General features: G+C 33.6%; 1 protein-coding gene across 4 annotated transcripts in view; it reads left to right on the top strand.

Annotated features, from left to right (window-relative positions):
• The window catches only part of LOC106673755 (cold shock domain-containing protein E1), a 29,024-nt gene that overhangs the window by 15,116 nt on the left and 1,304 nt on the right, over window positions 1-12,604 (top strand). For all 4 annotated transcript variants that reach the window (XM_014405967.1, XM_014405968.2, XM_024225178.1 and 1 more), the window contains 6 exons: window positions 10-300; window positions 365-630; window positions 999-1,246; window positions 1,317-1,484; window positions 1,978-2,149; window positions 8,933-9,121. In XM_014405967.1, coding sequence (XP_014261453.1) covers window positions 10-300; window positions 365-630; window positions 999-1,246; window positions 1,317-1,484; window positions 1,978-2,149; window positions 8,933-9,121 — 1,334 coding nt within the window. The remainder of the gene's footprint in view (window positions 1-9; window positions 301-364; window positions 631-998; window positions 1,247-1,316; window positions 1,485-1,977; window positions 2,150-8,932; window positions 9,122-12,604) is intronic.

Genomic DNA, 12,604 nt, shown 5'->3' with positions numbered 1-12,604 from the left:
CATTTAAAGGATCCAATGACAAATTTCACAAACCAGAAAATGTGTGCTGCAATACGGATTAAAATGCTTCCTCCAAAGACAGTCATTTTTGAAACGATGGTAGAAAAAAATTGCGAAGGACTTGTAACCAAAGAGGCAAGTTGGAACGGGCGTTCCCCGACTAAAAATAACGGATCAGTAGAAAAACCAAGCGACAATAATGGTCTAATTCTTTACACCAGTAAAGACGGCACAAAAAAGAGCATCAGCTTTAGTCCAAAGACTTGTATCGGACCTAATCTTCCTGCTCTTGGTGATAAGGTGACTTTTCTTATAAACAAAGACTCGATGAACCCTAGGTCTAATACAAGAGTATTTCTTTAAGGTGGAATTCAATGTGAATCAAGTGAAACGGACAAAAGAATTGAAAGCAGTCGATGTTAGGTTAGAAACATCTGGGAATAACTCACCAAATGGGATTTTACTTCCAACTCCATCCAATGCTTCTTTTGTTCCAAATAATAACAATATTAACAATGGTGTACGAAACGGTAACCATTCAACACATCAGGGATACATAGCAGCATTAAAAGATGGCTTTGGCTTCATAGAAACAGACACTCATGATAATGAAGTCTTCTTCCACTTCAGGTAATTTGTTATGTACATTTTATTTAGCATGTAAAATCATTGTTTCTCAAGCTTATTCATATGGGTGCTTTTTAAAGTTTTTTTAGTAAAAAAACAAAACATTCATTTGTGTATTTCTAACTAGAATATAATTTATGACAAGTAATTTGGTGCAAATGAAGCAATCTCTCACTATGATGTAATTCTTGTACGTAAATTACTGAGAAAGAGAAAGGTTTTAAAGCTCATCTCAATGTAATTGTTTGTTTTTCTCGTTATCTCATTAGAAACTTCTTTACAATGGAACATGTGCCTAGTAATTTTACAGTTATTGTTCCTCTAAGGGGGAAAAAAACCAATGAGTATTATCAATAAATAATTTTTTTCAGTAATTTTAACGGAGGAATATCTAACTTGGAATTAGGATCAGAAGTTGAGTATACCGTCAGCTCACGCACAAGTGTCGGGGGTTGCTGTGCTTCTGCTGAAAATGTAGTACTCCTTCCAAAAGGGACAATAAATCCAAACGTGACAGTATGCGAGGAGTTACTTTCTGGAAAAATAGCCAGACCGTTGAGGAGCGTGAACCCAGAACAGTCAACATATCCTGGTCTGATTAAAACTTCAGCACTTACAGGTAATTACAACATTTTTATTATTAAAAAAAATAAGAATAATAAAAAAATTAAAAAACAAAAAATCTACAGAGGGAGAAGAAGGAGCTGAGTATGAATTCGGTATAACTGGATTAGCAAATAAAAGGGAGTTGCTCCAAGTAGGAGATGCAGTGCAGTTCCAGGTGGATAGTGAAGGTCGTGCTGTAAACATAGTTGCCATAAGAAAAAAGAAAAAGTCAACTGTAGATTCTATTAAAGGTGAGTACTTAACTGAGTTTAACAAATAAATTCTAGTAAAAACATAATAGATTAAGGATATAAAAATCCAAGAAATCCGTGATGATTTTGTTTTTTGGTGGTTTTGGACTATTGGCAATGGCTTCTTTCAGTCAAGCTAGAGTAGGTGTGAGTGGAGCAATTACAACAATCCAGAGTGCAATTCCTAATTAAAGTCTGTTGGAAGGGATGCATGTTAGTTTGTGGGGTGTTAAGCAAAATTTGCCGTGTGGGCTGCTGAAAATGAGCTGATAACTTGAAAAAGAAATGAAGGTGGGATGAGTATGTAGATATTTTTGGTGAACAAAAAACCTTTGAGTATAACCATCATTTTCAAAAAGTAAAAAATAAATAAATAAAAAATAACTTGAAATGCACAAAAAATAAAAACCACCCTGGATTTCTTGGATTGTTTTATACCCTTCATCTATTCTTTAATCGTGGACAATGAAATAAATTTTTAATGTTATTTTAGGTCAATTTGGTTTTTTGTCTTACGAACTTGAAGAAGGCAAAAAATTGTTTTTCCATATGACTGAAGTTAAAGATGGAGGGGTTAATTTACAACAAGGTGACAGTGTTGAGTTTGTTGTGGTAACAAATCAGAGAACTGGAAAATCGTTTGCTTGCAACGTTACTAAAATTGCGTAAGTACCTTAATTGTATTTAGCCTTCTTAATACTTGCATATTCGAGTGTGATGTCAACTAAAATAAATGTACTTATAAAAGTATCGCCAAAAAGAAATTTTGTTGTGTCAACTGATTTTTGTTCTCCTAAAAGACAAAATAAATATCGGATTAGCTTGTATGCTTATAGAGCATTGACTAGGAAGTGTGATGTTTGGAAATATTTGCAAGTCGGTTGTTTGTTTTTACTAAAAATGCATCAAGACAATTGAAAAATTATTTTTCTATATATAAGAAAACAATACAATTGACAAAAATAAGACAATCCTAAGCATGAGTACAGTTAGTATATCTTTGATTATACAGGATTTAATATTGTTTAAATAGTGCTTTAATTTCTTGGATTTTTAGATTAATCCAACCCTATTTAAAAATACACATTGTAAAAATTGCTATTAATAGTAAATCCTTTGTATTAATTTAGCGAGTATTAAGGAAAATTTTATCTTTTATTTTTTCACCAGACTTGGAAATAACATTGGGCATCATTGAAGCAGAACTGACGTATTAATTTTTCAGTAAGGAATTGTTTTTAACATGAGATATGGTACACTTTTTAGAAGGGTATATTTATGTTAGATGAAAGAAAATATGAATTGAATTTGAACGAATATAAACAAGTAATTTTCTCTTTCTCTAGAAGGTTACATGGTGCGTGAGAATTCCCAACGGAAAATAGGATAATGCCGGGGATAATAAAATTGTCCGGGAAGCTCGATTACATTACAGAAAAAAAGATCATTCTATTATAATTCCAAACATCAAGTAGGGGTGTAGTGGCCACAATGGTTAAGGCAGTCACTTAACGCATTGAAAATGGTGACTCTTCAACCAGGCCAGTGACACTGAATATTTCTTCCCTTCAAAAAAATCAGCTCCCAGGGGTTGATACGAACCACTGTAAGCTGGGAACACACTTAACCGATGCAACGCTATGCGACCCTACCTGGAGCCACTCAATGCAAATCCAAAGTCCATTTTTCCATAAAATTGTATTACCCACATGCACGCACATCTACCCGATGCCACGCAACGCTACCCTACTCTATACTACATGATCCCCACTGTCCAGATTTTTGTCGGGAAGCATCGGGACCAGTCGAAGACAAAAGAACCGGTCACTCATATTTTTATTAACTATATGTATTATTGTTGTTATATTAATTACAACATACTTATTTTAATATAAACCAAATTAAGCGAGATCAAAAATTCATTAGTTTTTATTAAAAAAAAAAAAAAAATTTTAACGGTTTGGCAGAAAATTTATCAAAACGCCAGAATAACTTTATTTAAAACAATTAAATTTAACTAACAATTTATTACATGGTTTTGCTCAAAATAATGTATTAAGACAAGAGGCGTTGCGATTGTGATACTGATGATAAACGCTGTGTGACTGCACATGGCATGCACTTGATGTCACATAGATGTGCACACCGACAAGGTGTCAGAAGCATCGGGTAAGTGTGTTCCCCGCTGTAGTCATCATTGATATAAAAGGAGGAAAGGTGTTAAGGGATGGTTAGAATAGCCATCTACTCAGACAGCCACTGAAGGCAATTGCCATATCAGTGGTAAAGTCCAGAGTTGTTTGGGGCTGCATCAAAGCCCTGAAAGACATTGAGGCTGCTGGCATATTGACCAAGGAAAGAAGTTCATTGAGGACGCCTATTGACCCTGAACCCTTTTGTGGCATACCACTGTCAAAAACGCATATTAGACAATTGATTAAAAATAAGTCCTCTGTTCAATGGGAATGTATCCCAGGACAGAGCCATGCAAAAAAGTTATCAAAGGACCTGCATAAGCATAACTTTTTTTTCTCATTCTGATCCGAGTGCATGGTATGCACATTAGTAATGAGGTTCAGGTGATGTTGGATCGCTTCTGTGGCTTGTGTAAGATGGTGTATGTCAGATGGTGTAGAGGACTTGAGGATACTTCCTTGAGGAACTCCTGCTTTGATAGGGGTGATGGGTGAAAAATCATTGCTGATTCTCACTTTAAACCATCGATCCAAGAGTTGAGATGTTAGGGGGAGGATATGTTTTAACTTTAAAGGAGTCCGAAGTGACACTCGGTCAAATTCTTCCGGAACGCCCAGAAATACGGCTGAGCAATATTGTTTGTTTTTTAAAGGCGAGGATATCTCTGAAACGGTGCTGAACAGTGGAACGGGTTTAGGAGTTTTTCAGAGCCGAATTTAGCCTTTTAAGGAGGAGACGTTCAGAGATTTTAGATAAAATAGGTTCATATTGGTTTAAATGTGGGTGGAGCACCAGGGATTTGTGTAGTTTTGGTATTGGGGTTATTAAAGATATTCCCACTGGTCATATTATAGTATTAATTTTTTAAAGGTTTTTTCAAACTAAAAGTTGCCTGTTCAGGTTTGTAATTATAAATAATATTAATAATTACTTGATATTTATTTTAATTCCCCCACTCTGGCACCTACTCGTCTGGATAACAGCAATTGTAACCTCCCTTGTTCAGAGTTCGGCCTTCCGGGTTGGTGTTCCGCTAGATAGTCGGACATGTGCTGTCCCTCGAGTGGTCAGTGACCACCAACACACACGACACCCGGGTCCATCCCTTTATTTACCCCATATTTTTTATTTTAATTTTCCACAGTTTTCGGTCGGGATGCCCATTTCAAAATAGATAGAACAACAACACTAACACAAGTAACAAAATAAGAGATATGGGTAGAAGAAGAAAGAAGTCCAAGATCGAAATCCAGATCCAGAGGTAACAACGAGGTCTTTAGTTGAAATAGTAACTTTTATTTTTTACATTTACCCCCTCGTCTTGTTTCGTCGTATTTTTATTTTATTTGTTCCTCCTAAATAGAAAGTTAGGTTATTTCGGATTATTCATAAAATAAACTCATTGGTAATTGTAAGGTTTCATCATAAAACAGTTTATTATTACTCTTTTCCATCTTGTTCATTATGTGGAAATTTTCAAATTATCGCACACAAATTTATATTCTTGCTAGTTTTTTTATTTTTATTTAAACTTGGTCGTTCATTGCCATAACGGTCCTCGTGGAGGCAGAAAAAACGCCTGGGTTCTGGGAGATTGTTGAAACCTGCTTGGGCCAAAATTGGCCTCTTAGCTAAAAATGATTCAATGGCAAATTCTTGGCTATTATTGTAATTTCTAATATTTTTTTTTCTACCAAAATAAAATGAAAGTGAGTGAGTCAGAGTGAAACCCATTTCCTTATAAGCTGATATCATTATAAGCTTCTCAACAACTCTGATCACACCAAATACTATAAAAAAAGGATTCTAATAAAATGCCCCTCTGAATTGAACAACCTTTGTACTATTGGGTTGTCTGGAAAATGATGCAGTTTGATGGTTATAAAATAAAAACAAATAAATAATATTAAAAATTTTTTATTAATTAATTACCCTCCATCACTCCCAATACACTTCTGTCTCAATACCATATGAATAGAAGTTTTTATTATTAAAACATTTTGTAAACGCATTTTCTAATGACTTGATTAATTTTTTATGTTGTAAAATGTCCGGGAAAAATGTTAGATTGTAGGCAAGAGGACTGGAGAGACTTGTGAGGGTGAGGCAGAACCTCATAACCAAGATGTTGGATTTGGAGTTTTCAAACGGGACTGAGCGTTGTCTTGTAACGGAATCAGCCTTTCCCGAGCGAACTAAAGATGACTAGTAATGCTTATTTCTGGTGCATTGCTTCCATTTTGAGTGCAATAACTTTTGGCATTGATTGTTTTGCTAGGATTCAGAAAATTAGTAAATCAAATGAAGATCACGAAAGAGTAACTATCACCTTTTTTTATGAGCTGGTGGCTTTGTAAAATGAGATGCTGCTGGCTCCTTTGTCAAGCCACTGTCCAGAACTCCTGCTGTTAAAGTAGAGAATCCACATTTCATCACAAGTAACAATTCTATCCAGAAAAGGTCCATTTTTGTTTCAGCAAAGATATTTTATTCAACTTCATAACAATGATTTTTTTTGGTGGTCGTTTAATGTTTGAGGATCCCAACTTTGAGCTTTATTCACCTTTCCAGTTGTCTAAGGTGGTCATCGACGGTCGATTTACTAATTGAAAGATTCTCTGCAAGTTCTCAAACAGTTGTTCTAGGTTTTTTCAAACCAAAGCTTGCATAACATCATCATCTTGGAAAGAAATCCTTCTATGACCTTTGTCTTCAAGGCTAAAGCCTTCCTCTCAAAAATTTTTAAACTATCTTGGAACGTTGCTCTTTTTCACACTGCCATTGTTCCCATGTTTTTCGCCATTCAGTCACAGTTCAGTTTTAAAGTTCAAACTCGTAAAACGAAATTGTGCGAAATGCACTTTGACATCTTAGTACTACTGAGGTAAACAACATTTTTGTTTGGAGGATTAAAAAGTGTTGACATGCCTTCAAAAAAATAATCCAACAAACATAAACAATTTAAAGTGTTGTTGAGATGAAAAAACTTTAGTGTCATGAGCGAGGCTTGAACCCATGACCTCCGGCTCTATACCCTGGTGCTCTAACTACTCGAGCTATCGTGTCTTCGATCCCCTGGGACAGCAACTCATAATCTCGACCTACAACTTTTTCAAGTTTACCTCCTTTTGATAAATATTCAAATGTCATGTGATCGGATTAGATTCCCAATGAACATGAAATGGCCACAGGAGCTGTTAGTTAGCAAAGTGCAGGTAGTCTCTAATCATTTTATTAATCCATATGTTTTAGTTGATTGTAATTATCCAATTTAAATCATTACTTTGGTCAATTAGGACGAACTAAAATAAGGATTAAATTTAAATTAATAATAATCCTTTATTATTTATACATTTTACAATAATTTACACAATAAGTATAGATTTTGTTAATCTGCCAGAAGTCAGTCAAAAATTTATTTAAAAGAAGAAAAAAAGATTTAAAAAACTAACACTAACTAAATATCTACAATAACTATAAAATATATATAATGTGTGATATTTAGTGACCGTTAATTAATATCTATTTAGAGATCGACTGCATTTCATGATCTCTAAATAATACATACAATTATGAACTATATTGCCAATTTATATAATAAAAACAAATAAAAATAAACTTATATATCTCTTCCTTCTAAGTGAGAAACCCAATTTTAATTTTTAATCAAATTCAAATGTTGCACTAGTTCATATCTGTAGAACTATGCTTCATGCGTGTACTGAACAAGTACCTTACTTTGATCATTTATGGAGTTCAGTAGGCAAAGCAGCTGAGCTCCAGTCAATGTTCACTGCCCCAGTTATTGTAGCGAATTCACATTTCATCACAAGTAACAATGTGTGGTGATTAGTGACCGTTAATCAATATTTATTTAGAAATCGTGAGATGAGGTATGGTGTGATGTAGGTTTCAGAAAAACATTTTCTTTATCGTGCCAACGTTTCAATCTTTATTGAGATCATCTTCAGCCTGGGATTTACAAACTTGTTTACATATAACAATTACATTTTGGATGTGGAAAAGTGAATTTATACAATGCAAAATATATATATATTTATATATATTCACTCGAAGTATTTCTACTCACTCAAAGTGTTTGTCTTCTGTGTAATTGTGCCATTCTTGCGTGCCATGTCAGAGTGCCAGTGAGATTTTGCTATTTTNTCTTAGTACTACTGAGGTAAACAACATTTTTGTTTGGAGGATTAAAAAGTGTTGACATGCCTTCAAAAAAATAATCCAACAAACATAAACAATTTAAAGTGTTTTTGAGATACAAAAGATGAAACACTGTCAGCGCAATGCTCACAGCAACAAAATTAATTTTTTAATTGTCACAGCCAGTGGAGTCTTTCCACTCCTTAAAAAAAAAAAAAAATTGTTTGCAGTACTCCTCTAATATATAATGTTCTAACCCATTCAGTAAACAAACCCTTTAAATTAAAATAATAATGGCCTAAATTGTTTAACAACCCAATTTTGCAACTGTCAACAACAAAAACCATATAACATGTAATAGTATTCAATACAATAGACTCTCATTATCCATGCTTTCACTCATGTGCGGTTGCACTCCTACCCTAGTTGTGTTATAGACGAGAGTGGGAATCCTGCATGGAATAAACTTTATGTATGTTATTCAGATATCAATTAACGGTCACTAATCTTTATGTATGTTATTGTATTTTTGTTAAAAAAAAAAAAAAAACTAAAATATGTGTACATAAGTTCATTCAAAACATTGACAGACACAGAAGTGTCTGATTGGTATCTTAATCCACAAAGTAGTGTAATTTCTTTGAGGGCACTGAACCTTGCAAAATGGATGGTGCTCATGGGAACGGGTCACAATATGTAGATCCAGGTATAGAGGTTCTGAACTAAGTGGTTGAAATGCCTCTCGATGTTGAAGGTAATGCCTAAGTATTGCAATTACAATTTCCATAAATGGGGCAGAAATTTCTAATAGAAACATCACATAAATTTCTGGCATTCTAAAACTACGATTTATACATTAATTGGAAAATGCCTACACATTGGGATGGAAGTGAGTTAATGTGCCATTCAAAGTGAAAGTTTTTTTTAGTAATGTCAAGTATTAGCATTAGCAATAATATGTGCATTTTCTATGTGGCTATGAACCTGAAATTTTCATATTGTGTGACAATTTTGAAATAGAATTTGCATTATAAATTTGTGTTATATTCATGTTTTAAATTTTTCTAACCATAATTGGTTTTTGTTTACAGTGATGGTACAAGCAATACAGCAGCTGCTCGACCAGAACGCCTAATGCTGCGGCGATCGTTGCCGACTGGCGAAGAGGGTGGTCCTCGACTAGTTGTTGTGAGGCAGCCACGTGGCCCTTCGGATGTACCTTTCTCAAAACTAGCCAGGGTACCACGCCCTCCTGGACACTTACCTATCCTAACAGCAGAGTAAGTCCCAATCCAGCTTCCCAGGTGCCACAGTTGTCTTTAAATATCTAGACAGTAACAACAAACAAAACAAAAAAAATCCAAAAGAAAAAAAACAACTTGAATGAATTAACGTTTCTGTGATAAAACCGAAAACAAGAATATATGTATATGTAGATAATCATTTTTATAGTCATAAGACTAAACTGTGTTTGACTTTGAAATTATAATTTCCCCCTTTGGAAGATAAACAAGAAAAAATTAAGTAGTTTATTAGTTTATGACTTTTATTACCTGTTTTATTTTAGTTTGTATGTGTACTTTCCCCTTGTCACGAGTTCCTTTTTTTTAGTAGTCATTTTCACCCAAGAAATCTTTCCTTTTGTCTTACTTTTTTATATAATTTTTGGAGAACGTTTATTTATTAAAAAAGAAAGTAAAAAATCGTTGACACTGGGAAGGCACCGTGGGCACTGTAAAGGGATGTACTAATCTGAGAAACCAAACTGGATGATGTTAAAACAATGTACACGGAACAAAAAGATTTGTACTGTAAGATAAACTACCCATGTCATGAACACAACAAATAAACAAGACTATCTAAATTGGACGCTAGTCAACACCAAGTTGTTTTTTTTTTGTTGTTCCCATCTTAAAAATAATTTTTTTTAGAAGGGCTATTTCAGGAAATAATCGTTAAATTTGACGCATATGCTGTGTAGAATGTGGCTAAATAATACAAAATTTTCAGTAAAGATAGGTGAATAACTTGATAACTTTTGATATTTGTTTTCCTATTTTTATAATATGCACGTGTAATAAAATTTCCATAGTTCTTTCTATCAAATATAAAATTTTGTATTGTACAATTACTTCAAGCCTAAGAAAGTTTTGATAGCTTAAAAAAATGGTAATATATTAGGTCGTTTCTTCTATTTGTCTTATTTCATTCTTCAATTAACACTCGCACCGCCATTGGTAAAAAAGAAAATAACGTGCCCCAGAGTCTTGTTAAATCTAATATATTTTAGGTCTTTTTAGATCTAATATTTTTTTATCTGAAAAACTACAGAAAAAAGGTTTTATGTTTATTTATTTAGTATGTACATAGGTGACTTATAAATGAAAATTTTCATGTGTGTGCTAAAATTTTATTTGCATTATATAATTTTACATTTTATAAAAAAATTCATTAACATTATTTTATTTTACATTATTACTTAACTATTATGTTACGAATCTCCTGCACAACTTTTACTGCATTCCCGTTTTTTTATTGCTACTGAATGTTTGTTTACCAGAATTGTTTGATGGATTACATCAGTTGAAATATTTATTGTTGGTAAAGCAAAGATATCAACTGTCAAGGAAAACATGTTGTTTTTCTTCCTGCCTCCAACACTTTTAAAATATCATCTGCATGAGTAAAAACATTCATTTTCACACATACTGAATGTGGGGGTAAATAGAAAAATCTGGACTGTTGACGAAGGCTAAGGGATTAAGCGTGCCAGTACTACTGCCTGCAAAAAAGAAAAAAAATCTCCAAATTTTTCTACCTTTTTTTACTATTGTATTGTTAGGTAAGTGTCCTATTGAATGAAAGACATATCATAAACATAAATCAGTCTAAAAATATTAAAAATTTTAGTTTAAAATGCTGACATATTGTATATGAAATGATTTGGGGAAGATAGTAAAAAAGTGTTACCGAAATTTTACCGTATCTTAATAAAAAGTGCTTATTTACTAGATAAAATTAACGCATGTGCCACTTACTTTATTTTTCACCACAAAAACTCATTTCCTGCATAAAATGTATCAATTAATGCATTGTATTGAAGAAAGAGTATGGAAATTCAGTGGTATTAATTTAAATATAAGTTTCATTAGTACTTTACTATTGCATTGAAAAAGAAACATAATAAAAATTATGTATAAATAGCTTGTTTGTAAAAACACTTTCATTTTAGATGTTCTTTTTCGTAAGTAATTATCACAAATCTTTGCTAGTTAAATTTTTTGATTAAAACATACAAAATAAGAGTGAATCAATAAGTTGTAAATTGATAACGTTGATGTATTGTGCTTATAGACAGGCCATAAAACAAGGCAAAAACTTATATATAAAAATAAACAATAAAATATGATTATAATGATGATAATATAAAGAATAAATGTGTGATGATTAGTGACCGTTAATCGATAATTATTCAGAAATCGTGAGATGCAGTCGTGCAAGTCACCAGACCACATCTCACGATTTCTGAATAATAAAGAATAAATTAACAAAGGCCATAAAACAAGGAAAAAACTTATATATAAAAATAAACAACAAAATATGATTAATAACTATTTGTTACAATGAAATAAAAAAGAAAATAACTTTTATAATTGAGTTTGATTAAGGCCTCTTTCAGACAGCGGTTTGGTTGATTCAACTAAGTTGCCCGGGTTGCCCCTCAACTAGTTTACTAATGTGTGAAGTCTTTCTTTGCCAGTTTAATCCAGGTGACAAGACCAGGCAAATTGTTGAATCAACCTCTTCCCAACAGGAGGCAAGTACGATATTAGAATCCGATGAAGCAAGAGCACTTTTTTTCAAAAAAGGAGGAAACCCAGGGGGGTTATCCGTTGTTATAAAATTGGGAAACAGGCGCTTTCTCACAAACGTGCTACTTCCTTCCAAGCCTCCCTTCTTTTAATTTTGTCGCTATACTCTACACACCTCATGTCCCATATCGCGGGATTAATACAAATTTCTTCAATGAACTGCTCCGCATTGAAACTTGCAATTGCAACGCTTTCCATGGTGAACTCAGTGAAGGACGAATGCCGAGCAGTGGCTTTTGAGTTGAGCCACCGAATGAGGGTGCGAACGTGAGCGACACTCGTGCCTGCTGACCACCCACCTGGGTGGGCAAGTTGACTGCAGGGATTGGGCCGGTTCCTATCATTTGCTACCTGGGCTACACTCCTTGACAACCGTCCCTTCAATTAGTTGAAACAACTAGCCATCCCGTATGAAAGAGGCCTAACTATTTATGACAGTTTTTTAAAAATATCCTTTTCTTCAACAAAACGTATATAAACTAATGATTATTATACCTTTTAATATGCGGCAACCGACGAATAATCCAGCATAGAAAATTTCCAGTCTTTAAACACGTTAATTTTTTTAAAATTATTTTTTATATAATACAAACGCGATTGATCGAGAGCGGCCCACTCTCCGCTATTTCTCCGTCCAAGTTTGCTGTCTCCTCAATCGTCCAGTGAAATGGCGTTTTGGCGGCTTTTCAAACCCTCCCGCCTTCTTAATAGTGCGGATGACGCTTTTTCGCCCTTTTCGAAAATCATCGACGTAAATTATAATACAAAAATTTCTCACGATTATAATAAAAGAAAAAGTTAAGTTGAGAGTCTTAGGCCCAAAACTTAAAAAAATGTGGCAAATTAACCGAGACCGTTCGGAATGAAAACTTCAAAAGCACAATTTCTCAA

Source organism: Cimex lectularius, unplaced genomic scaffold (genome assembly GCF_000648675.2).
Source record: "Cimex lectularius strain Harlan isolate CLEC.00 unplaced genomic scaffold, Clec_2.1 scaffold15, whole genome shotgun sequence".
Taxonomy (NCBI): Eukaryota; Metazoa; Arthropoda; class Insecta; order Hemiptera; family Cimicidae; genus Cimex; species Cimex lectularius.
This window is presented reverse-complemented; position numbering and strand designations above follow the sequence as displayed.